Source organism: Tribolium madens, unplaced genomic scaffold (assembly GCF_015345945.1).
Source record: "Tribolium madens isolate multiple individuals breed KSU strain unplaced genomic scaffold, Tmad_KSU_1.1 Scaffold_19;HRSCAF=116;Tcas5.2_LG9, whole genome shotgun sequence".
NCBI lineage: Eukaryota > Metazoa > Arthropoda > Insecta > Coleoptera > Tenebrionidae > Tribolium > Tribolium madens.
In genome coordinates, this window is record NW_025400983.1 from 5,182,276 (window position 1) to 5,209,595 (window position 27,320).

Below are 27,320 nucleotides of genomic sequence, written 5' to 3' on the forward strand. Positions count from 1 at the left end.
CGAGGGAGTTTTTTTGGAATTACAGGAATTTTTCTGAAATTACTGGAATTCTTTTTAGAATTATCGGAGTTTATTCAAAATTACTTTAATTTTTTTAGAATTATCGGAGTTAATTTGGAATTAGGAAAATTAAGTTAGAATTACAGGAATTAATTTGGAATAATAACTTTGGGTTTTAATACGAGGAGCTTGAACAAGTTGTACAAAGTTTTGGAATTTATTCGAAATTGCTTGTTTTGGAATTATTAAAATTATCTTTGGATTGTTTGGAATTACTGGCATTATTTGTGAATTTCGGGAATTCTTTTTAGAACTATAGGATATATTTTTTTAAATTACGGTGATTTCTTTAGAACTATCGGAATTAAGTTGGAATTACAGGAATTAATTTGAAAACAATGGAATTACGATAGATTATTACAATTACTAGAATTTCGATAGATTTTTTTTGGAATTACTGGAATTCTTTTTGGAATTATTGGAGATAATTGCTGTTCAAAATTACATAAAATTTCTTAGAACTATCGGAATTACATGAATTAATTTGGAATAATAGGAATTTCGGTGGAATTTTATTGGAATTGTACACATCAAGTTAACGGCTCCTCGGGTTAATATTTAGAAATTTGAGCGAACTTCAAAATCAAGTATCAAAAAGTAAGTATTTTTTTTCATTACCGCACTTAAATCTCCAGTTTTTAAACAGAAACTTGTGAAAATAAAAACAATTGTGGAAATTTTTTTGATCAATGATTTATTGCTTCCAATAATAGTTTTCAGCTTCAAAAGTTGAGCCCCGTTAACAGATATAATGCACCAGTTGATGGTTATTATTAATGCGAATCAGCGTCCGGTTTTATGACTAAAAATCTGAATTTTTCATATCCACACATAAAAATTTGATTAAGTCATAAAATTGTTGTTACACTTGGACCGGAATAGTAAACAATGAAAACATGAGACGTGGCCGCAAGTTTTTTTTTATTGGCCACTGTTGATGGAATTAGAGCTTATTACTCACATTAAAACGATTTAATTTATTTACAGCTTATGCCATTATTGAAACCTATTTTTGTTGCTATGCTAGCAATGTCAAGTTGTCCACCCACAAACTCGCGCTAGGGTTATTTTCGGGTAATATTGATGGATGCGCTATTTTAGAGGTCCTAATTTACGCACTTCCAAACAATTAAAAATAACACATGAGAAATCAAACAATGGGTTAATTTATGACTATAATCATAACTTGGGTTGAAAATCGTCCAAATCCCGATTATTAGTGAACTAAAAAACATCGCAACGGCAGACCTACGTTCACGTGTGCACAATTTGTCTGTAAAAATACGCAGCAAGGTTGCGTATTGGCGGAAGCCCGCATGCAGCCCAATTTTAGACCATTATGAAACGACTTTGTCGCAAAAATGACGCAGTTTTGTGACGTCCGACGCAAATTTTCCACTTGATAACGGGAAAGATCGTTTATTTCAAAACATTACAGTATAACAATTATTTGATTTTTGTTAGTCTCCTCGGCTTCACCAGACCGGGTAATTGCGGCGCGCCTTTCACTTGCGGCTGAAAAAAACTCGGTAAAATTAGTCGGAGCGAAAAAGTGGCCTACCATCACGTAAAGGTGCGTCGGTAGGCATCTCTCGACGAGGGATTTTAGCTGGTCCTGCCGCATACCGGGGACTTCACCGGAATTTTCTGGTATTGTCAGGACCAGTTTTGGCAGCGCCACGCTGCCAGCGATCAACGGGTACAGATTGTACTGAATCGTCTTCACGCTCTCGGGCAAAACAGACACACTAAACTGGAAAAAAATTAGGAAATTGGCGTTTTGGACAGTGTTTATTACACATGTCCATCACTTTGATTCACCAAATCACACCAAAGTGGTGAAAGCAAAGCGCAAACAAATTAAGGATTTTATGTAAATCAAAAGGAGCGGAGTTACGACCTAAAGGAGATGAAAGGTTAAACCAAATTTTTAATCCGGTTTAAATCTAGAAATTGAATTGAAATTTTAACCCATTTAAAATATGCGCTAACAGATCACTTTTTTGAAATAAATAAATTTAAGAAAAAAAATGTTTTGTAATGTTTCGAATAAAATGAATGAGTAAATGAGTGCTACAAGAAGTGAAAAAAATGTTATAGAGCGACCATAAGCTTTTATTTATTTGTTTTTGATAGTTTTAATGTTTATTATAATTCCACCTATTCATCAAACAAAAAAAAACACGAAATATTTTCGTTTCAATATTAAATTAGGTTGAAAAAGAAACGCAGAAGTGAAATTAGATTTCCAAACGAATCATTATTTTGTCTTACAAAAAAATGTTATGGCAACAGTGAGAGCTCTTTCTTAAATCGGGTATAAACCTTTACGATTCTTTAATTTTTGGCTGTTATTATAATGCGAATTTGGAAACAAGTTTGAGTAAATGAGTTAAAAAAAATGAGTCTACAAAAGTCCATTCGTTCATTCATTCGTTTTTGAAAATTTTTATCAGAATCTAATGGGAATGACTTAAGAGAAATTATTGTTTTTCTAAAAGTTTTTGTGATTTGTGTTTCTCCACAAAATACTGTTTGACATGACATTACTTATATAATCCCAGACCTACCTGCCGGAAGCAGGACCTTATGTCACTGCTCCACCAGGCCCCAGGGCAGTGTCTCTGCTCTAATCCATTATGTTCATTATAACACAAAATTTATTTTTCGCCTTTCTACAACTCTTTTCGCACTTATTTGAGCCTCTAGGACCATTAGAAGTGAATTTGGATCAATTTTGAAATTTTTAATTTTTTCGATTTTTGTCAAAATTTTCGGCGATTTTCGCTAATAACTTTAAAATTATTCTCGATAACTGTATTATGTTTGGTACCGTTGGAAAGTACTTTTAATTTCCTATCTTATAAAAAAAGATCATAGTTCTGCGATAAATAGTTAAAAAAATTTTAAATTTTTTTAACTATTTATCGCAGAACTATGATCGCTGGTAAAGACAAAAATAGCAAAAATATTAATTCGACAATAACATCTAAACTATCAAGAATTTTGCGGTTTTCTCGACGTCAATCGATTCTCCGGAACATTTTACATACGTATGGTTTAAAATAGTATTCATTTTGGGTACAGTCTATACGAAATTTTTAAAATAAGAAACATTAATATAAAAATGGCTTTTTGTGACATGTCTTGTGAATTAAAATAACAAGTCGAAAGGTAAAACGGCAAAATGGGCTGGAATGGCCGACGTATGATAATAGGACCGTCCTTTTTTGAAGGTAAATCATAAATTTAGTTATTAAAATCATCATATCTTTTGGACCATGCCATTTTACCTTTCATCTTGTCATTTTATTCGATGTTTTCCAGACATACGTTTTCGGATTCAAGGATGTGACCCGATTACAAATTATCTTGTTCTCTCGATACTTATATCGTAGATAATTGTTTATTAAATATGAACTTAGACAAATAGACATAAACTAATGATTACAAAATCGATTTTCAATTAAATAAATACTTAAGAACTTTGTTAATTTTCTTTTAATATTACTTTTGTGTCCAATAGTAATATAGAAACATGTCATACATTCAAAAAAGTAATTACTTAGTTAAAACTAATTAACGCTAATTAAGAAAATAATTGCAGATGATCCATTTTGGATTCTTAAAAAGCTAACTGTTGACACCATGCTTCACAATCCTCGAGTGAAAAAATTCAGCCGTTTGATCTTCATTTTCAACATTTCTCTTCTATTTTTACAATGCATTTACATTCTACGGAGTTCCGATAAGAAGCAACTTATGATAACTTACTTCCCCATAATGGGGCTCATCTTTTTTGTAAGTTGTTCTAATTCCCATTAATTAAAAAAATATCATCAATTTTTAGATGACTTTCCAAATATTTGTTATCATAGCCTTAGAAAAAACGATTGAAAATAATTACAATGAATTGTATTCGCTAATTTGGCCTTTGGACATCTGTAATGCCTCCAGTCGCGACAGATTTTTAAGAGAGTTTAATTTTTCAAAAATGACGGTATTTTTCGCAGGCTTCTCGGTGGCAAGTTTAGTTGTGTTCACGTCGCCGTTGTTTAGTGATAACAGAGACATTTTCTTAATTAAAGAAATGTTCCCTACTAAATTTGGAAAAATTGTGGAATTTTTTTTCTTGATTAATTTGCCTCTTCAGGCTTGGATGTCGTTTTCGATCGCCTGTTGCCTATTTTATGCCATTGGTAATGTAAAATTCCAATTATTGCTCTTAGGACACTGCATTAGCGAAATGAAAAATCTAGAAACGAATCAAGAGTTTGTTGCAGAAAAATTGCGAATTGTAGTCATACGACACGTGTCCCTAACTACGTAAGTAGAAACAGTTTTCGCAATTGAGTAATTTTAGTAAAATTCTAGATTTATTAAAAAAGTTATCAAGACGTTTTGGGGGCTTCTCCAAGCTGAGGTTTACATGCTGATCATTATTAACACTTCAATGATTTTTTTCTTCATCAATGTAAGAATAAAAATTAAAACAACAAACTTAATTAATCAAATTTCAGTCTTTTTCGCTCAGTGATGATTGGAAAGCTAATCTCCGATCGATTTCTTTTTTTACAACAAGTATTTCGATAACAATACACCTCACAGAACTATTTTTACAAATCCCAGATATGGTAAAAATCAGAAAAAAGTATAATTTTATTTAACTGTAATTCTAGACTGGAAAAATTTTCGATAAGTTACTGGAACTGCCCTGGTATTTGTATAATCGTAAAAATCGCACAACATTACTTATTTTGTTGGAAAATTCAGTAAATCCAATTTATATTAATTTGTTAGGGACAGGACGGTTGGATGCAGCTTCTGTTGGTAAAGTGAGTCAATTATTTATTACACCTAAATAAAAATGTAGGCAATTTCCTAATTTGCAGTACATTAAAATGGTATATTCCACAACGACTGTTTTGCATAGTTTGAAAGAATAAAAAAATCACCGAAATCTGTATACTTAATTAAAGCACCCATCAAGTCTTGTTCAATTGATTTTTTCAAAAGTTGTTAGTACAATAGTACAAAACAAGTAACTCAATAAATAATGACAATTCAGAAACTTTGATGAGTATTGGTTTCCTATTAAAATATAAATAATTCTGAAATAAAGTAATTAAGTAAGTAATTTTTTTATGTATGTATATCTGTATGTATGCAGATACAATCAAATTCACAAAAAACTAGTACAGGAAAATTTTGTTGGAGTAGATTGGGCTACATAAAAATGTCAAATATTAACGTCACTTATTGACAAGTTGAATTTTTAAATTTTTAAAGTACATCCCGTGGCATAGCTATCGCCACTTGTCACTTTTCACGATGTTTTTTTCAGTATAAATAACTTTAAAATTAATCTCGATAACTGTATTATGTTTGGTACCGTTGGAAAGTACTTTTAATTTCCTATCTTATAAAAAAAGATCATAGTTCTGCGATAAATAGTTAAAAAAATAAAAAAATCGCAGGTAAAGACAAAAATAGCAAAAATATTAATTCGACAATAACATCTAAACTATCAAGAATTTTGCGGTTTTCTCGACGTCAATCGATTCTCCGGAACATTTTACATACGTATGGTTTAAAATAGTATTCATTTTGGGTACAGTCTATACGAAATTTTTAAAATAAGAAATATATAATATAAAAATGGCCTTTTTTGACATGTCTTACATTCGGTTTAAACCTATCCGATAGATTTGAACGCGCTGATTACGAATTTGCCAAACATTTTGCGCTATCTCCTCTGGTTTCGCCGTAATCGGCGTTTAAAAATTATAGTTAGATAGATTTTTTTACCCTGATTACGATGGTGTTGAGCTTTTTGCTCTAAGTCTAATAGTTTGGCCGTAATCGTTGTTCAAAAAGTAAAAATTTTCGAAAACTGTGAAACTTTAAATGCGTTTTTTTTCGAAACTATAAGACTTAGAGCAAAAAGTTAAAAACTATTTAAATCTACTTTAAGTTATCTATCTAATGGCAATGGCGCAAACCGGAAGTTGGTTCGGATTATGATCCCGGATATAGTCATTTTTAATTTTTTTCATAAAAAAATCCTATCTCAAAAACTATAATTCCTAGGTCAACGGTTTGAAAAGGCGTATTTTCCGGTTAATTTTACACATAGTATTAGTTTTTATAAGAATCAAAATTTTTTGATTTTTGGTCAGAATCGGATATGGGCTTCTAGCCTTATGTTTAACTTTATTACTCAATATCTCTAAAACTATTCACCGCAGAGCATTTTAACCTGTTACATCGTGTTTAACGCGTGTTTTTACGTCTAGAATACCACATTTCAAGCGTTTTTCCGACAAGAAGTTGATCGACTATTTTTACGAAAACTCAAGAAAATCTTTCTTTTAAACTCGACCCAATAACATTTTATGCATATTTCTGAGTCTTCTGCAATGTTTTTGCACTTTTCTAACTCTCTTGGACCACCATGAGGTTCAATTTTGAACTTTTCAAATTTTCGAGTTTTGTCAAAATTTTGGGCGAGCAATTATCCCCGAAACTATTATCAATAGTATCATTTTAAAAATAAAAAGAGATTTGTGAAAAATAGTGACTTCTCACCCTACCTTGTTTTTAAGAAAACTTTTTATTACAATTTTTTTTTTTGCAAAAAAAGTCAAAAAACAAAAAAGAGCTCCATTGGCGCATTTTCAAAGGAAAATCTATGCAGAAAACTTTTTCTATTTTTGATTAAAATGAATAGTTATGGAAAAAAATAGAGAAACAAATGAGATGAAGAAACTTTTTGCGTTTTGTTTTCCTCTTATTCTACCTGTTTGTATCCAGCGTACATGAAAGCCTCACTCCCTTCCATCGCCACATCCAATTGCAGCAACTGTCGTGACCTATTATACAAGTGATAGTCGACCAGCAAGGGGGTCCTTACAAACCCATGTGCAGGAACCCTCATTTTCAACTCCAGAGGTATCCACTGGCACGTATGCCCAATTACGGTCAATTGACTGGTCGTACTAAGCCCATTCTCCCTAAAACACACCACTAGTGGCGCCCTCACACTCCAAAACAATACCTCCGCCACTTGACCATATATTGCCCCACTGTGACATTGCTATCGCAGCTTTTCTCACACACCGCTAGGAATAATTCGACGCCAACTTCCTTATCCTCCAATCTCGTATTGGCTAAATGACTTACGGTGCTATCTTCAGTGGATTTGCAAGGTGACGTCTGAAACACACTTTTTTGACCAATCCAAACACTTATAAATCAACGCACGAATTCGATTGAGGTATTTTCAATGATTATTGGCCAAGGTGATAAACAACGTAGACTACACATCACGCCCACTTCTTCGCCTACGTAAAACTGGCCAATTTCTTCCATCAAGGACGAGTGGAATTTTGTACTGATTTCGAAGGGTTTCACCACTGGTACTATTATTGTCTCCGTTTTTATACTAATTACTGGCTTTTCGCGGTCTAGACTGTACGAAATTTTCACTTCGATGTGATTCTCCACCACTTTGTGAGCCCTTAAGTAGAAACTCCCCCAACATTTCTCGCCCTTTTGCAACGAAGCGGGGAGTTTCACCACAAGAGGGAGCCGTTCGGGGACCCCAGACGAATTTGTCGAAAATTCAGCTGCGATTTTTTTATATACGAAACTTGATGATTTAGTATTAAAAACTCACTTAAACTAATCGTCTCGTCTTTAGTCAAAGTCACCTCAACTTTCATTTCTTTAATATCGTGCGGTTCCTCGTTGTTTATAAAAATCTTGATTTCGAACCACTCGCCTAAAAGCGCCGGAATTGCGTATTCTAGCCCAATTTCCAGCTTGGAATGTCTCGGGATGATCAAAGTGTTGGTTCGAGGCGAAATATTGTCAAAATCGAGCCTATCTGGACAGTATTTAAAGTGCAACAATTCAGGACAGACGCGATTCATGCTGTTCTGAGGATTGAATTTGAGATCCAAACTCGTTTCATTCTGATTTCCCATCAGTAAATTTATTGCGCCAATCTACAAATTGAAGCGTGAAGTGGCAACGTCCAGGTTGCCAATTCAACCACTTACTTGGATCTCGCTATTGACGTCGTTAGAGTCGGGGATAAAATCAATAACGAATCGTTTTGCTTCATCAGAATCGAAGTCCAGAGAATTCGAGCTCAAATTTCGATCATCAACCGCATATTCGCAGTTATACGACGGAGTATTGACCGTAACTGACACTTTAGCGAAAGTTAGAGGCAGTGGGCTCGAGCATCTTAAATTTATTTGTCAAAATTTTAATAATACACCAAAAAATTAAGGGGACAAAAAATTTCCTGGTGTAGTTTTGAAAACTGGTTGCACCTAAATTAAAAAACATTTTGAAGTTTCAAGTTTTCTTTTTTTTTAAATTAGTCTGTAATGTTAATTGAATTTTTACCTATCTGCCAAGAAAATTTAATTTTTTGTGAAATTTTGTTTTTTAAACAAATTTAACAAACAACTAAGTAATTCGTAATGCAAAATTGTAACAAAAGTTCAACAAAAAAGGTTTGTATTTTGATGAAAATTATTCAATGTTTCTTCAGTTCTTTTGTAAAATTTTGATCAATCAGTGAGAGATTTAAAAATTGATAGGGTTATTGGGGGTACATTAGACTATCAAAAACCTGGAAACATTAGTCTCTCCACATTATTTGTAAATACGCGGTAGATTTACTAAAAAACAAAAGTTAATTTTTTTCTCTCGAAAGGATTTCTTTCATTAAAACTAAGATATCTCAACAAAAAATTTACGTAAATAGAATATAAAAAAAGCCACTTGAAGTTAGTACAATAGTACAAAACAAGTAACTCAATAAATAATGACAATTCAGAAAACTTTGATGAGTATTGGTTTCCTATTAAAATATAAATAATTCTGAAATAAAGTAATTAAGTAAGTAATTTTTTTATGTATGTATATCTGTGTGTAGGTATGCAGATACCTACAAATTCAAATTCACAAAAAACTAGTACAGGAAAATTTTGTTGGAGTAGATTGGGCTACATAAAAATGTCAAATATTAACGTCACTTATTGACAAGTTGAATTTTTAAAGTACATCCCGTGGCATAGCTATCGCCACTTGTCACTTTTCACGATGTTTTTTCAGGATAAATAAATAACTTTAAAATTAATCTCGATAACTGTATTATGTTTGGTACAGTTGGAAAGTACTTTTAATTTCATATGTTATAAAAAAAGATCATAGTTCTGCGATAAATAGTTGAAAAAATAAAAAAATCGCTGGTAAAGACAAAAATAGCAAAAATATTAATTCGACAATAACATCTAAACTATCAAGAATTTTGCGGTTTTCTCGACGTCAATCGATTCTCCGGAACATTTTACATACGTATGGTTTAAAATAGTATTCAATTTGGGTACAGTCTATACGAAATTTTTAAAATAAGAAATATAATATAAAAATGGCTTTTTTTGACATGTCTTCGATTTAAAAGGATTTCTTTCATTAAAACTAAGATATCTCAACAAAAAATTTACGTAAACAGAATATAAAAAAAGCAACTTGAAGTTGAACGAACAAGTTATTCGACCCCCCTGATTTAACTAAAAAAAATAAATCAAAATTTTAGGCCAAAATAAAGCAATTTATGCTATTTCCAATCGATTTGGCCTAATTTTTAGCCAGAAATCAACCTGGGTCAATGGATTTCAACAAAATAAATGCCTAAATAACACTTTCCTGTGAAAATAAAGCAATTGGAGCTATTTCCAATTCAATTTTGCTCGAGTTTAACCCAGGAATAATTCTAAATCAATGCATTTTATAAAAATAATTCCTTAAATTTCAATTTTAGGTCAAAATGAAGCAATTTGGGCTATTTTCAATCGATTTAGCTTAATTTTAAGCCAGAAATCAACCTGACAAAATAAAAGCTTAACGTCCATGGACTAAAAAACTATAAAAAAAATTTTTCGCGCTGTCTTAGGATTGCGTGATAACAGTAGCTCAGAATTTTTTTTTTGTGGAAAGATCTCAAAACTAGAAACTTGGAAGCTTTAAAATCCTTTTTTTTTAATCTCGTCACGACCATTTTTCACAGAGATACAGCTTTTTAAAAATCACCAAATAATTTTGGAAATTTTTTGTTCCCTTAATTTTTTGCAATAAAGAAAATGTTAAATACGAGTTGCAGGAGGCATCCAATTATCAAGAGACCGAAATGAAACCGCCGAGTAGCGGCGATACGATTGCGTGAATAGCCTTCTGTAACGAGTCTTTTATATTATTTTTTCTATTTTGCGCTTTTTATGCTGTTTCTAAAGAAAAAAAATATTTTTAGGGAATTTTGTCTGAGTTGGTGACATAAAATCCAATTCTACCCGATATTACATTTTTTTTTAAGTTTTAAACTCCAGTCCAGAAAAATCTGTTGGTCTCTTAACATTTTTTCACTATCATAAGTCTTTCTTAACTTAATTCATACTCACTTTTAACAAAAAAATATGTTTTTTCCAAAAAGTAACACCTTTTGACTTTTGTATTCAGGGTGTTTAAAAAAAAACACAAAAATAGGAAAATGTCAAGTGAGGTAAAGAACATTAAAAAAATCTTTAAAATTGTGACAAATTTAAAATTTTTGCCATTTAGTTTTTGACATTTGACATCTTTTTCTATTGCTACCGATGATTTTATATAGGTACAGTTGGAGACAAAATACTTTGGTCGTCACTTTTCTGACACTTTAATGTAATTCAAGTTTTAACGTTAAAATGAACGACAATGTCAAATTACTGACAGCTATTATATTTTTCTGTCAAAAATATGTACATACAACTTGTCAACTACGATTGACAGTAGTATGTACATAACAGTAAAGCATGCTTTACAATTTAATGTCACTCAAGTGACATTGACGACCAAAGTATTTTGTCTCCAACTGTATGTTTTTTCATAATTATTGCAAAATTTAAACTCTTATAACTTCGAAATTTTCAGAGATAGAATTTTTTAACATTTTTTTTCATGTTCCTGTTATTTTATTTTACTTGGCATTTTTCTTTTTTTTGTGTTTTATAAAACACCCTAAATAGTATTAAGTAATTGTGCTAGATAAATTTTGATGTCATGTTTTGTATATTCCGAGATTTTTATTTATTTACATTAATTTCGGTATCTAATTATATTATTGAAACGATCCGAGTAGCGACGAGTTGAAGAACAAAAAAAACGAGTTTTTTTTATACATTTTTTTCTATTTTGCGCTTTTTTTTGAAAGAAAAAACAAAATTGTAAATTTAAGGAATTTTGGACAGTTAGTAACACGTAGCAGTGTTATTCATGCGTTGGAAAATTCGACTAGAACTGACATTTGTCATTGTGTGCAATCTAAAAATTCATTGTCATGATTTTTTCATCTGCGACACCGAAAATTTAGGAATTGGTAATAAAAAAAGTAGTTTCATTGTCACCAAGATTAAAAACTTAAAATGCACTAAGCTGTTAAGTCACTCGTTTGGGTAGCGTTGCTAAAGTTGCAAAATAGAAAAAAAATAACTTGTAATTACTTGATGTAGACTTCGACCGTGACATTTTGGTCGACTTCGTATTTCGCTTGCATGAACCTGGCTTTGGTTTCAATGCAGGTCGAGATATTTCCCAGATCGAGTGCAAGATGGATCGGTTCTGTTTGCAGCTTTGGTTGCCACTGAATCACGGCATGTTGGAGCACGTCGGGGGTTAGTTTTTGGTCCCCGAAGGGTATCTGTCTCTGTTCATTTTTTTTATATAAACATTGAAATTTTTTCGTCGCTTTACCTTTAAAATCCTTTGGAGATTTTCATGGATCCGTTTTTTCTGCTCAGTGCTGAGTTTACTGTATTTTCCTAAAATTTCAAGACTTAATAGTACGTAATCCTGAACGCTTGCTGTTAAATAAGCGCATCTGAGTGCTCTTTCTAAAATATCCGTCAAGAGTAGCCACCAGTTTTCCGTCCGAAAATCCCACAGCATGTGGGTAAGAAGACTAATAATAACTGTGTAAATAGAAATTCATCACTTATTGGAAATATTTACGTCAATGCTTTCCCAAAGTCGTGCGAGTTGTAATATTCCTCGGCCATTTGCAACACCAAATGTCTTCTCGTCCGAGGACATCTGTACGTTTTGTATTGCGAAATTGCTAAACCATACAGAGAAACAATCGAGTTCTAGAAGAAAAAAAAGTTAAATGATTTTCATAATCCTTTTTTAAGACGTACAGAATGTGCAAATTGCTTCTCTAAATACTGAATTGCTTGGATTCCGTTTGATTCCAATTGGGGATCCGGGGGTTCGGCTGATAATTTTCCGGGCCGCCAAGGCCTTTGCCCGTAAAATTCCATGTTATTTACCCCTTCTAGCGGGTCGGGTTGGGGGTAAGCTATGATGTTCTGCAATTTAAGAATTCATTCACCCAGTTTTAAAATAAGTTTGATATTTATTTTAAGTCACTTCCTTCTATTTTACGTACTAATATTTATATCAAAGGTAAACTGTGTTAGTAAATGGAAGTCGTAAGTTTGGTTTTGTATGGCTGCAATATAATACAAGAATTAAACCTCCGGAAGCAAAAAATTCCTGTAGACGCCCACAAAAACTCCAAACAATAATCAATTACTGTGTAATATATTTTACTTCAAACAGCGAATTTCGTTTATTTTTGAAGCAATTTGTTATAAGACTGATGAGTTATAGAGTTGGAAAAGAATAAACTGACGGTTTCCTTAAACACAATATAATTGTGATTTTAAAACGGAGTAGTTAAAAAATACACACGTATTGAACAATTTTTTATAATATGTCACCACACTACAACTTCAAATCGTATAATGTTCAGAGCCTGTTTTTATTTCAATTTTAAAGTTTTTACGGCTTTTCAGGGATTTTTTTCACGATTTTCACAAACCCACCCAACAACGTTTTATGAACCTATTCGTGAATTATTTCGTTTATTCCGATTTTCTCCAGTGTTAAAATCTAGCATAATGAAGTACTAATTTTTATTTTATTATTTATTTTTCAAAATAAAACTAAATATATGTATTTGGAGACCAAGAAAAAGAACAGAATTTATTGCCTTTCTAGCTCCATCATTTTCAATACATTTTAATCAGTGTTAAATATTAAAAACTTTAAAAATACTGACTGACTAATTAAAAGTTACATAAATTATTTTAGAATCTTTAGGACAAAATAATTTTTAAGTCCAAAATCAATAGTAATTATTAAAATTAGTCATAACTAAACGAATTGTACACAATTTTTTTGTCTTTGTAATTAATGTATTTACAGAATAAAAACATTTAACCTGTACATGTCAAACTTATATTTTGAAGCAAAAACTTTATTTTTAGGAATCAAAAATTTACGAAATAGATCCAAGTTTTATCCTATTTTTCATCGACGTCTGTTACATTTTTTATCATTTAGATGCATTTCTTTTTGATTTAGAATGATTTTTTATTTACTTTTTATGTAATTTATGTATTTTATTTATTTATTTTTATTCAAAAGTGCAGCAACCCCAGAAGCAAAACAAACAGATGATCATAGTTTATTAAGTCATATTTAAAAAAATAGAAAAAACAAATATATTTACATTATTCTGGATTTTCAACCCATTTCTTTATACAGTTGTCCGATTTAAATTTTAATTTTTTGGGGTGTCACCCAAGAATAATTTGTAACATAATTTTAATTTTCAAAAATTCAGTATGCCTTGAAATTTAAAAAAAAAACTATTTTTCTGTAAAGTGGCAAATACAACAAAAAGTTATGAACAGAAGTTCTTTAGGATCAACATTTAGATCCCTATACCAAATTTCAAAATCATCAATCAACAATAATTTTTCATTTTTTTCCAAGATAATTGTTTTTTATTAACAGAAACGTCAAAATTTTATTTAGTTCTTATATTCTAAAAGTAATTTTTTTATTCGTAATTAAAGAACTGACAAAAATAAAATTCTTTGAATTGTAAATTAATTAACATAAAAAAATTAAAAAACATCGATTTTGAAATTTGATATATGGGCGCAGATGTTGATTCTAAACAACAACGGCAAATATGACAAAAAGTTATTAAGTAACTTTTTGTCATATTTGCCGTACAAAAGGCACTTTACAGAAAATAGGTTTTTTGAAAATTACCTGATGATTTTTCAAAACTAAAATTATGTTAGAAATTAATCTTTAACCAAGCGGCTGAACCCCAAAAAAATGAATAATTAAATCGAGAATTTTATATCTTTTACAAGAGACGTTTCTTCTATCAAGGGACACACTATAGAAACAAAAAATTAGATTCATTTCAAGACCCTTCAAAATTAATTATTTTTTTAAAAACTGATATATTAAAAAATACATAATTTATTTTTCGTTGACACACCATCAGTAATACAAAAAACGGTTGTAGTATAGGCAACCAAATATACAACAGCACCCAGAAACGGCCAAAATAGCTCTATATCCCGAAAACTACTCGTCGTAGAGCATTTTAACCTGTTACATTATATTCGGCCGGTGACTTTACGTCTAGAAAATCGAATTTCCACATGTTTATGCAATCGAAATATCGGAAAAAATCGCAGAAATAGAAAAATTGACACTGCTTATATAAGTTAATAATCTTGCGGAAATTTGACGCCAATCGACTCTTTGGAGCATTTTACATACGCATACTTTACAACATTTTCGTTTCTGGTCTCACATATCAAAATTTTAAACAATTAAAATAACCAAATAAAAATTTATTCTTACCGAACACAAATCCTGACACGATTTTTTCCTGAGAATGGCATATTGTGCAGCTTGCTGATAATAAATCCCAGGATGTTGGGTCTGAACAGCTGGTAATCCCAATTTGACGGCTTCATCAAAAATATCACCAAAAACAGAGAACCTAAACAAATAATTATTTTCATTACAATCAAACGACTCACTGTTTTGATAGCCAGGCATAGTGTTCAAAACTCAATTCATGAAAACCCATTCGACTTTTAAACCGATCAATGTGTGCCTTAAACTGCGAAATTGCATCTCTTGGCAAATTTAACGCAAACATTAACTTGCACAACTTGTAGTTAATAAAACCAGCAATGGTCCGGATTTCCAACGCGTTCGTGTCCACCACGCGAATTTCCAATAAATAATTATAAGCATGTGTGTAATGCCTAAAAATGAAAAATAGATAATTACAAAAAATTAAATTTCCTTTTTAAATACTTGTGAGCTGTGTGAATATCCTGTTTGAGTTCATAAAGAAACCCCATTTTAAATTGGTGTCTCACAAACAAATACTGATGGGAGGTCTTATTCAAGTGTTCTTTATGCGACCTGATGGTTTTAATTTCATTGTGGTAATAATTTTGCGCAAACTCATAAAAGGCGCTTTCCAGTCTGACAGCATAGCCCTGTAGGTGGTCCCCATGGGGGAGGACAAACAGTGAACTCGCATTTAATTCACAACTAGCGCACAAACTTATAGCCCTATCGGAGGCCAAGACGTCCTCCCCTGGCGGCAAAGGCAAGGTATTTTGGATCAGAACCACAGTTATGCGTGTATTGCGCCCCTCCAGCGCCGCCCTTCAAAACAAAGGTTAAATTTGCCCCAATTTTCCCGAAACTCACCTCAGGGACTGCACGCGAGACGCACATTCGATCATTTTCTCGTTCCACATGTTATCGTTCCAGTCTAAATCATAGAAAATAACAATCACTGCTGGAATTTCATACAGGTGTTTGTTCATCCAGTTGCGTTTCAGGATCCCCTTGGGAATGTACCAGTCGTAGGAGTTTCGTTTCGGCTTGATTACGGGGAACTCGTGGGCATTACCGATTAGTTTGAATATGACGGGGGACCGGTCGGCCCTCCTGTTATTACTGAAGGTCTCCCAAATTGACTTGTGGACTGCGTTGTTGAGGGTGTCTAAACCAGACACTCCCACAAGGGCCAAGGGCTTGGCGCACAGTTCTGGCGGAAGATCGGAAGTATTTTGGACGTACGACTGCATTTTAACTTTTTTGGTCTCAATACATTTGAAAAAATTAAAAATTCGTATTTTTTGGCCCACCAAACATAACCTCAAACGTCATGTTGTTGTGACGTTTTCAGAAGGTGGTTTCTAGCGACGACACTGACCAAGTATACCACGACCACCAAAATCGGTACAAAAAGAAGCTAGAATTAATTCTTTATTTGTACCATTTCAAGTAGATATGTTTGTTCTTTTTGTTTGGGTTTTATAGATGTAGATGAGAAAGATTGTTTTTTAAAATTTGGCGATATTTTCTAGGATGTTTCTAGCGATATGCGACCAACGATACCAAACCTACCAAAAAGCTAATAACAGCGCAATCAGTATATACCAAACCGGAATTACAATAAAAAAAAATTGATTTGGACCATTTTAACAAAATATTGTTTGTTCTTTTATGGATTTTTTAAAAATAAATACATAGTACTTTACTTGGGGGTCTACTTTTATGTTTGGGCATATTTGGGGTAAAAAAACTCGCGTGGTGTCTTAATAAAATATATTTTTAAATTTAACATAAAAAACAACATAATTACAATACTAGTAAAATGTGTTAATTCCGCATAAGAATATTTTCGAACAATAAGGCAATGATGCATTGTCAAAACTTTTACCAATACTGCTAATTGAGGCAAGCTTGGTACAATAAACTGTACATATTAAAACATTACATACATTATTTTAATGTACTCCTTAGTGCTAAAAAAACGTCGAAAAATAAGTCAGAGCGACTTTGAAAGGCTGCATGATAATCACATTTCATATAAAAGCACAATTTTGTACTAAGTAATTTAGTTGCCATATTAAAAAAATAAAAAAATTGCTTTGTATAAGCAATTCTTTACACATTAAAACCGTGTTGATGGATTATGAATCCACCACTTATAAATAACAAATACAATAATAAATAAAATTATATCACTTTGCCATCATATGTATGAAAATTCACTAAAATAGTTTACACGTCAGTAAATTACTTTTTAATAAGAGATCTCACTTTACTGACACATCGGTCCATGAAATTTCGTTTTCGTTTCGAATCACTTGAACCGCTCTGTATCGAAACTTTATCGACGTCCAAGTTATTTGCACTTAAGTTAGCGTCTTCAGTCTGCTCGTCGAAATCTTTATCTAAATCGTCACAACTTTTCGTGTTTTGGGACGGAGTGGGTTCAATAGTTGCATCTGAAGCTGCACAAGTCGGTTCTGAGTCGAGAAGCCCGTCCAGACTGCGAGATCTGTTCGGCGTCGGGGGCTTCCCAGCCCCCACGGAGGGGCTGTTCGAACCCCGGCGATGGTAGGGATGCTGCGGGGGCAAGCCCCGCGGATGTCGACTCGTATTCATTATCCAGTTCCGCGCCGGACTAGCAGTTTTATAGAACCTGCAAATAAGAACTGAAATATTTACGTTAGTCGTGGATTGGTTAATAGAAAAACGGAAAGTTATACAGTGTGCGCCAGAACTCGCGCCCCAGAGAAAAATGCCAGCTAAAATACCAGGAACATGGAAAAAATGTTAAAAGTTATGAGAGTTTAAATTTTGCACTTTGACTCTATTATATTATATAAAAAATTATAAAAAAACATACACAAAATCATTAAAAATGTCAAATGTCAAAACTTTTTGACAGACAGAATTTTTTAAACATTTTTCCATGGTATCTTATCTTACTTGAAATTTTTCTCTGGGGACGAGTTTTGACACACCCTGTAGAATTCGGGATGAAAGCAGGGGGTCATGCAATCACCCTGACACTCACCTAGGCAACGGAGTTGGGGGGCCCGAGGCGAGGGGACCATCTAGTCAGTCTCTAGAGAGTCCCGTGTTGCCGTTCACGTCCTTGTCGGAGCTTTTGCCACTGCCGGAGTCGTTGCTGTGCATTCGCTGGTAGCTTGGGGGCTGTCGAGCGAGGGCCGGGTTTGCGGGGGTCCCCGGCGTGTTGTCGCCCTTGCCGAACTTCACGCCCTCCGTGCACCGCGTGCTCAGCTCCCCGCGCATGAACCTGAAATTAGATACGAAATTTAGTGGCTTTTTCTCGTATCCACAACTCAAATAATAAATTTATACGAAGAGCCCCAGAAATTTTTTTAATCAGTTTCAAGTTCGTGTTTGATCGGATAAATTCGGGTAAAAATTCTAATCGGGTAATTTTTTGGAAATGAAAAAACTCTAACTCTGCGGTTACCACAAAAATTATTGATACTCGCATAATAAATTATGTCAAAAATAAATGTAACTAGTTTTTATGCTTTTTCGAGCTTTCTCCAAGTTTTTCAATCAGAAACTTGATTATTTCACCAAATTTTCTCAAAAAAAAAATAAATAAATAAGTATAAGAGTTTACGAAACAGAGTGGAAAATAACAATTAACTTTTCCCTTTCTGCGAACGCGTTAGTAGGTACATTTTTCAGCTAGAAACACAATTATCTCGCAAAATTTCATTAAAAACAAGGCAAGAATTCAACAAAATAGGCCCAAAACGGTGTTATTTGTGCCTTTTTCTAGCGTTTAAACACGTTTTTGATATTAATCGAACTAATTCGTTTAAGAAGGCTTAAAAATTGTAAAATTTATTTTGCGAAATCTTGTCCAAACACGCCTAAATATCACAAAATAAATTAAAATTTATCTTTTGTATATTTCACTCAATTTAACTAGTTTAGAAAATAATAATACGTGCTTTTAAGCACGTTTTTGCACGAAAATTTCAAGCCGTATTTTTTTAGTTCTTGAGCGTTTTAGCAATTATTTACCAAAAAATGTTTTTTTCGCAAAATTTTGTTAAAAACAATTCGAAAAATCACAGAATAGGACGAAAATAATATCATTTTTTTCTTTTTCAAAAGTTTAAGTAGATTCTTAAACAAAAAAACTCTGAGATTTTGCAAAAATAAACCGGGAAAATACAAAGTTTTATCAAAAATACACGTTTCTGTACTAAAATATCAGGTTTTACACGAGATTTCGCTGAAACAAACCAAAAAATCAACAGGTCGTATCAATAGGTCGTATTTTTACATTTCTTAAGTGTTTTAGCACACTTTTCAGCTAAAAACGCGATTATTTTGTAAAATTTTGTTAACTACAAGCCAAAAGACTACAGAATAAGGCCGATGATGCCATTTTTGTATTTTTCGAAAGTTTAAAGAAATTTTTAAGCTGAAACTCGTTTTTCACGAGATTTTTCCAATAATAAGCCGAGAAACCACAAAGTTTTGACGAAAATACTTTTAAGAACGTTTTTGTACTAAAATCTCAGGTTTTGCACGAGATTTTGCCCAAACAAACCAACAAATTAGGTTGTATTTATGTATTTATCGAGCGTTTTAGCGTAAAAATGCAATTATTTTGCAAAATTTTCTTAAAAATAAAGTGAAAAATCACAGAATAAGGCCGAGGATGATATCATTTTTATCTTATTCGAAAGTATAAGCAGATGTTTGAGTTGAAAATTCCGTTTTTTCCCCAGATTTTTACAATACCGAGTTAAACAAATCATTAAGTTGTTATAACAAATTATATTTTTACCTCTCTTAAGTTTTTTAACTATTCAGTTTATGTAATAGTTATTTGTATTATAAGAGAGGAAAAGACACTTTCCTCCAATGTACATATAATTTTTCCTACGATCCAGCACGAAAAACTTTAAAAATAACAAATTTTCTTAATATCCCAGTTTTGTCATTAAATTTAGTAGCATATTTTTGCGTTTCTATGAGAGAGGTAAAATTTTTACTTTCCTGAGGGATTACATACAATATTTTTTAATGTAATTTTGACAGATAAGGGAGGAAAATGGTTACCTCCCTGGAAGATATTTGGTCACTTTGCTTTCGGAAGTTAGGGTGGAAAAACTTACTTTTTGTTAGTAGTTCTGTTGTAGGAAAAAAAAACGTACACTTTCAGTCTTTTGTGACTGAGGGTGATGAAAGCATCGATTTTTTGGTTCTGACTCTTAACAAAAATGGGTTTCTGTTTTCTTGTTTGGTACACGTAATTTACCTTTCTAATTTGTCCACGCAAGCGTCCTGGTAATCGTGAATCCACCGAACTCCGTTAAAATGACACACTTGTCTCATGTCTTCTGGTAATTCGTCCGCTTCCGGCCACTGGAAGTTATCGATGATGGGAATAATGTTGCACTGAGCTTGCAAAGCTGCCACAATCTCCTAAAACGAACGAAATTTTGTTACACTCGTAATTCGACAAAGTTCGTAAATATAATTTGAGATAATTTTATCAAAATTTTGTTAAATGTGTTCAACTTACTCTATGCACCCAGTCTTTCCGTTCATTGTCCCCTCTACACCTCTCAAGAGCATTTGGTGTGAGAACCAGTAAGAAGTGCTTCGCTTTTTGGATACTTTGTAACAAGTTATTGTCGAATTTTCCGGCTTCTAAACGTTCGACATCGATAAAGACACTGAAGCCTCTTAATTGTAAATGTACTTTTAATAAACTAGCTAACTGAGATCCATTTGATCTTCGATAACTGACAAATACGTCCAAGGATTTGTCCAAATTGTCTTCGTTCAAATTTGCAAGTCCATTTTCGAGTTGTCTAATTCCTTCCATGATCCGGAATCGGTGAATCGAATTCGTAATTGTACATTCGTTCAATAATTGGTCTTCGGAAATATTCCTTAAAGCTTCTTTGGTCTCAACTCCAGCATTTAACAAACTATAAGTGTAGATACTGAACTCCGGTCCCAACGTTTGCAAAAACGTGTTGATATTCGCTGTGTCCCGAGAAGTGTAATCAGCCATTTTTTTCAATTTTTGAAGCTCTCTCGTGAATCTAGAACCGATTTATGTAAATAATGAAACACAAAAATGAATGCTTGTTACCGTTTTCGTTTAATTCCGTTCGTTAGCCCGATATCTTCCCGTAAATTCTCCTCCGTTAACTGGAGCAAAAGGTCCCCATCGACGCGACTTTCGACAAAACTGGGCGCGTATTGGGCAAACCCGATCTGTTTGACCCACTCCTCCACGTCCTCGGCCGACCACAGCGGCACCTGCTGACTCAGCTTGTGGGGCACTTCCTCCCCAATGAGTCTCAAGGCCTGCGCCGCGTACTTGGACGCCACGGCATTGGGACAACTCGCCACTTTCTTCAACGACTCAATGGCCCCAATCTCGGCAAAAATATTCGTATTCCCCTGTTGGGCCTTGATCCCCGCTTCCATGCAGAAATGGAACGCGGCCAGATTCCTCGCCTCCTCCCGCTTCGAGCTCAAGACCGGCACCAGATGCTTGAGCCAAGTCTTGCTCTGGCCATGAGCGTGAGCCAGATTCGACTTGGCGAACTCCGAGGGGTTGTGCGAGGTGACGAAGGGCTCCACGAGCCCCAAAGTGCCCGATTGGAGCACCTGGGCCTCGATCTCCGCGTTGGCCACCAAGACAGTAATCGCCAAACAGGCGTAGTACTTGATGTTGTCGTCGTGGTGGAAGGCGAGGGGGAACAGCCACATGGGCACCTTCCTGTTGATCATGGCTTCCTGGTTCTCGGCCCCGCCGTAGAGACTCAAGTTGGCCAAAGCCCCGGCGCAGTGTCTCAGCGTCTCCACGTCGCTCTTTCTGCATTCGAAGAGGAGGGCGTCGAGGCCCCCCAGCCGCACCACGTCGCTGCAGGTCTCCTCGCTGTGCTTGAACAAGTGCTCCAGGATGCCGGTCCCGACGCGGGAGTGGTCCACCGAGTTGGCGTTCTTGGTGCATGCACACGCGATGTTGACCACTTTGTCGAGGCCGTGCTCCACCACATGGGCCCTGTTCTCGGTCGTGAGGCATTGCTCGAGGAGTCGCGCACTAGCGAATTGCAACTTCTTGTCGGTTTTGGTGCAGTTGGTCATGAGGAGGTCCAAACCGCCGCAGTTGCGTAAAGCGTTGCAGAGGGAATAGCCCAGTTCGTGGCCGTGAGTGGGCACAGCCCAGGCCTTCTGCATCACGTCGTTGATTTTATCGAGGATTAGAGGGGCGTTCTTCGGTTGGTCGGTCTTCTGGAGGCATTTAATTGACTGATCGAGGTATGAGGAGTACTTGTGGATGGCGCGCTCCACTTCTTGCGGGTTGGACGTGGTGGAGAGCTGTTCGAGGTCTTCGCAGGTCATGTTGAGGATCTCTTCTTCTTTGTTGCCGGTCAGGGAACAGAACTGGCGCATTAACACAGCCCCTGAGCTGATTCCTTTGGTGCTACTCTTGTACAAGGAGTGACTAGATGAAGTGTGTTCTTCCGAATTGTAAACACCACTAGACGTAACTGTTTGTTGTTGTTGCTTACTTTCCATCGCTGTTTGTTCGGTGTGGAATTTATCAGTGACGACTTTCATATTCGTTTGGGCCATATTTTTCGACTCTTGTTGGCTGAGATCTCCAGCTTTGAGTGAGCGTGTCTCCTATTAAAACCAACAGTTAGTCAAACAAAAAACGTTATCTTTTTGCAAAATACTGACTTGCAATGACACTGTTACAGTGTCTCCTATCAAAATCAACAGTTAGCCAAACAAAGTAATTAATCTTATCTGAAGCTAAATTATTTTTAAACCACCAGTCAATGTTGGCCGCCAAAATTAAGCGGACAACTAAAATTTTGCGATTTTTCATATTGCAACATTTTTGTTATTCTTGGTCGAATTTCGATGAATTTTTGTTCAGTTTAAAGAACGAACTTTGCAGAACATTATATAGTAGAATCAAGATCTTTAAGGCAGAGAGGCAGAGATGTGACAGAAACAGACAGTATACAGGGTGTTCGGTCCAAGTCTCCCCGGCCAATAACACCTAAACTTACTTTTTTTTCAAAAACTAAATTTTCAAATAATACTATTCATTCCTCGTTTTCTTAGTAAATGCATCAATTTTTTTGGCACATCCGATGTAGCCGGAAATGCTACCAAATTTAGTTTTTCAAATGGAACACCTATGTTTTTTTGCTCGAAACAATAATAATTGATAATAATTATTATATTTTACTTTACATAATACACTCAGAAAACAATTTAAATTTTTGAATTTTATTGAAATTTTGCAACGTAGGCGGATTTTACTTGTCGAGGTATTCATACAAAAAGCAATATGCTTAAATACCGTTTAATTGTTAGTTTGAAAAAGCCTAAATTTTATTGAGATTTTTAATAATGGATGATATTAATTACGACGAATTGGTAGATCAGCTTAAAGTATTTTTAAGTGCAATAAAAATAGAGCGGAAGCTGAAAGACAGTACAGAGAAAAATACTCAGATACAGTTCACCCAAATCGTTGGAAATTTAGTCGAATTGAAAAACAACTGAGACGAATAGGTTCGCTTCTTAAAACTAAAAAACCTGTGGTTTTTTGTGAAGAACAAGAAGATAGAAATCTGAATGTTCTGTTATCAGTCGAAGAAAATCCAAGAGTTTCCATAAGAGAACTCGCTCATCAACTAACAAATTAGATTTGTCAAACCAACAATTTAACTGTATCCAAGCATTTTTTTATTCACACTTTCTTTTAAAATCACACGACCAATTTCCTTATAAAATTCTAAGATTTATGATGTTTTTTGATTGCTTGTGTCACGCAAAATGTAATAAATAGTGGTTTACAGTATTTTTCATGTCAATTATTATTGTTTGGAGGAAGAAAAACATAGGTGTTCCATTTGAAAAACTAAATATGGTAGCATTTCCGGCAACACCGGATGTGCTGAAAAAATTTAATACATTTATTAAGAAAGCAGAGAATGAATATTAGTAGTAGTATGGAATAGAGACAAAATTAAGTTTTTACTTATATCAGATTCTTGCCTGTTTTTTTCTGAATGAGGACCAATTTGTTTCAAAATTTTATCTTCTGGTGCCCTAGAGATACAAAGCATTGGAAAAGACGTTGCTTTTCTAATGTTACTAAATATTTGTTCAGAAAGTAGGCTACATAAAAAGGTAGTTAAACCGAAAACTACTGCTTATCTCACCAAAAGAGCATAATTACGGCTTTGAACCCAAAAAATCTAAAAAACTTGGAACTTCAAAGGATTACAAGTAAAACGGTTAATTTTTGGAAGCTTCCATGCGCCCATTTTGACGTTTTGGCACATTCTTTATATCTCTCATGTCTCAAGAATTAAAATTATGGAAAATGTGGTGCATAATTCAGAAAAGAATAGACAATAATCTGAAATCAGTAAAAACTTAAGTTTGTCTCTGTCGCACACCACAGCTCAGTATAAAAATAAGTAAAAAAACAATGCCTTCGTCTTTTGAGTATCACATTTAGAAGACAACACTAGAAATGTTATTGGATTAAATTACAATGATCTACAAAGTTTTTTCTGTAAGCCAAACAAAAATTCATCGAAATCCGATAAAGATGTAAAAAATCGCAAAATTTTAGTTGTATTTACCAAAAAACGTCATCTGACTTGCAAAACCACTGTTACAGTATCTCCTATCAAAATCAAAAGTTAGCAAAACAAAGTAATTAATTAATCTTATCTGTAGTTAAATTACTTTAAAACCACCAGTCAATGTAATTATTTACCAAAAATCGTCATCTTTTTGCAAAATACTGACTAGGAATTGCACTGTTACTAAACTGAACCGGATGAAGGTTAAGTCTCGTGAATACTATAAAACCATTAGCGTGAGTACGTAAATAACTTCAAGGAAAGCTAAATCGTGGAAATATTTTACGTTTTTGGCGAGTTTTGGGGGAGTCAGCGGCGTGTCACTTTGGCCCGTGCTGCAGAAGGCGCCTCTTCGGACCGGCCACGGGGCCGACATTTCCGCACCACACTTTCACATCGAATTGGCAAAATTGGGCGAAAAATGCGGCGCGTGGGCGTCCCAACACAGATATGTATAGACCCAACTGACAAAACTCTATCAACTGGGCAAAAATAAGAAATGGACTTGGATAATTGCCATGTTTATTTTACGCGCTGTAGTTACGGAAAACAATCGATTGATAAGAAGAACCACACGTGTGATTCATTCAAATTTTCAAATTAAAAGACGCACTCTGAATCATCCCTATTTACGACGAGTTTGTGCGGTTTGTTGGTCACAACTGAACTATAAATATTAATGAAATGGCGTAATAAAATTCAAAATCTTGGGTCAAGGCGAGTGATAATCGATTGTTGTGTTATTTGACGGTTTTGAACGCACCTCAATCTTACCGGTAATGCTCGCGATGGTCAATGTTTGCGAACTTTTGAGGAAATTTCTCGAATTTTTGAGTAAAAAGGCGGCCGCGAGACGGCTCATGGCGCGAGACTGAGGGTCGGGCGTCTCGACGGCGCAGTGTTCCAATCGATGACCAAACCTCTTGAGGCGAATTCGGTTGGATCGCGATAACACCAATAATGTTTGCTTTACTTCACGTGATTTGCTCCACGCTTGATTAGAACGTGACAAAGTGATGTATGGTGGCTCGTAATTAGTTTATCTGTCTCTCGTTTATTTACATTTATAATGTGGCACACCTGAGAAGGAGTGTTGTCTCAAATGACCCAAATAGCGATTACAAGGGTCTCAACATGTCAAGGCTTCGCACGCCGATATCTACCTTTGCTTTCATTTGACTTTTCTCGGCGGAGATTCCGTCGATCTCCAGACGGGCCCTCGACGACGCCGCGGCGCTGTTCTCCTCGTAGGACACGTCTCCAGCCTGGATTTTCTTCATTTCGGCGCATTTTGCACTCTCCTTCTCGGCGCTAATACCGTCTTTCACAACCTGCAACGAAACTAACTTGTCACCAAATGCTCATTAACATAAATATTTGTAAAGGAAAAGCGTCATGTACTCGATAAATAAGTGATAAAAATCGACTTGAGACAGAATACAAATACATTTTTTTTCCAAAATAATAGCAATTGTGGATTCTTCGAAGCACCTAGTACCAAAAATCTCAATATCTTATCGCACTTGAGCTTCTAATTACTAATTTTCAAGTTATCTGTTTATTTTTATCGCCGGTATTTCCAATTCTGTAGGGAAAGTTTTATCAATCGTCGGAAAAAATGCCAAGTTTATTTTCAACCAAATGGTCTAAAATTAGTCCAGTGAGTCAGTGAAAAAACTAAAAAGTAACCACTATAGTAATATACCAATTCCTAGACTTTCTCGGTCGCAAAATTTGTCATTACACCCCTTGGTCGGGAAGTTATTTATGTAAGGTTACGAGACCATCAAATGTCAAAAACCAAGGCAACGATGTCAGTGACAGAAAAACAGATATTTTATTATTGAATCCTCGGAGTACTATTTGTCATATTTTCCACCTCGATTGTAATTACTACCTATTTTATCAAAAAATTGTTAAGTTATTTTGAGCCAAATGGTCCAAAAATTAGGTCCATGAGTCAGGGAAAAACTAGAAAATAAGTAATATTCCTAATCACTTGGAGGTCTAATCGATTTGACTCAATTTTAAGCCAGAAATCATCCTAAATCAAAGTATTTTAACAAAATAAATGCCTATGTAGCAGATTTCCGCCATAATAAAGCAATTTGAGCTATTTACAATGCAATTTTGCTCGATTTTAATACAGAAATCATTCTTAATTAAAGTATTTTATAAAAATAATTGCTTCAATTTTAGGCTGAAATGAAGCAATTTGTGCTATTTTTAATCGATTTGGCTTAACTTTAAGCCAGAAATCAACCTGAATCAAAGTATTTCAACAAAATAAATGCTTAAATAACAGTCTTCTGACAAAATTAAACAATTTGAGCTATTTTTATTCCAATTTTGCTCGATTTTAACACAGAAATCATTCTAAATCAAAGTATTTGGAGATCACTACATCACTTGGTAGGGAAGTTATTTATGGGCTAGTAATAAAGTGCTAAGTAAATAAGACTGATTTGCTAAGTAAAATATTCCAAATGCTAAGTATTAAAATAAGATTTGCTATGTGTAAAAAAGTGTAACAAATTTTTATCTTTTACGGTATTAAGCACTCAAAATCACTCACTCAACATAGAACCAAGCGTGTTTCTTTTAAATCATTTGTCTCCAGAAAATAATAATATTAACATAAAATAAAGTTAAATAAAAAGTATGATCGTATTTTGAAAACGAAATTTTGTTTTGTTTCTAAATTATGTCAAAATTGCAATTTATGTAAAAAAAAAATTGAAAAAATTAAATATAAAGTAGATAGTCCTAAACCTTAGACCGTAACTTTCATGAGAAAAATGTTTTATATTG

The 27,320-nt window shown here is 34.0% G+C and overlaps 2 protein-coding genes across 7 annotated transcripts in view; both read right to left on the reverse strand.

The window, feature by feature from the left end:
* Nucleotides 1–1,463: 1,463 nt before the first annotated feature.
* Nucleotides 1,464–16,205, reverse strand: LOC123008717 (trafficking protein particle complex subunit 11). Its single transcript, XM_044404707.1, has 15 exons — nucleotides 15,715–16,205; nucleotides 15,310–15,669; nucleotides 15,027–15,257; nucleotides 14,845–14,986; nucleotides 12,306–12,476; nucleotides 12,121–12,254; nucleotides 11,863–12,070; nucleotides 11,613–11,815; nucleotides 8,124–8,313; nucleotides 7,739–8,069; nucleotides 7,324–7,688; nucleotides 7,118–7,275; nucleotides 6,860–7,073; nucleotides 1,622–1,813; nucleotides 1,464–1,575 (listed from the first exon to the last, which is right to left on the reverse strand). Exons 1-15 carry the CDS (start codon nucleotides 16,095–16,097, stop codon nucleotides 1,507–1,509), a joined length of 3,351 nt encoding a protein of 1,116 aa, XP_044260642.1. The 5' UTR covers nucleotides 16,098–16,205; the 3' UTR covers nucleotides 1,464–1,506.
* A 400-nt stretch (nucleotides 16,206–16,605) lies between these two features.
* Nucleotides 16,606–27,320, reverse strand: part of LOC123013045 (NAD(+) hydrolase sarm1) — a 35,822-nt gene continuing 25,107 nt past the window's right edge. For 5 of the 6 annotated variants that reach the window (XM_044411384.1, XM_044411374.1, XM_044411366.1 and 2 more), the window contains exons 4-9: nucleotides 25,673–25,840; nucleotides 20,972–22,518; nucleotides 20,393–20,921; nucleotides 20,126–20,292; nucleotides 17,882–18,124; nucleotides 16,606–17,516 (exon numbers count right to left, since the gene is read on the reverse strand). In XM_044411384.1, the coding sequence (XP_044267319.1) occupies nucleotides 17,926–18,124; nucleotides 20,126–20,292; nucleotides 20,393–20,921; nucleotides 20,972–22,518; nucleotides 25,673–25,840 (2,610 nt within the window). In that variant the 3' untranslated portion in view covers nucleotides 16,606–17,516; nucleotides 17,882–17,925. The remainder of the gene's footprint in view (nucleotides 17,517–17,881; nucleotides 18,125–20,125; nucleotides 20,293–20,392; nucleotides 20,922–20,971; nucleotides 22,519–25,672; nucleotides 25,841–27,320) is intronic. The other variant, XM_044411358.1, reaches the window with a different exon arrangement.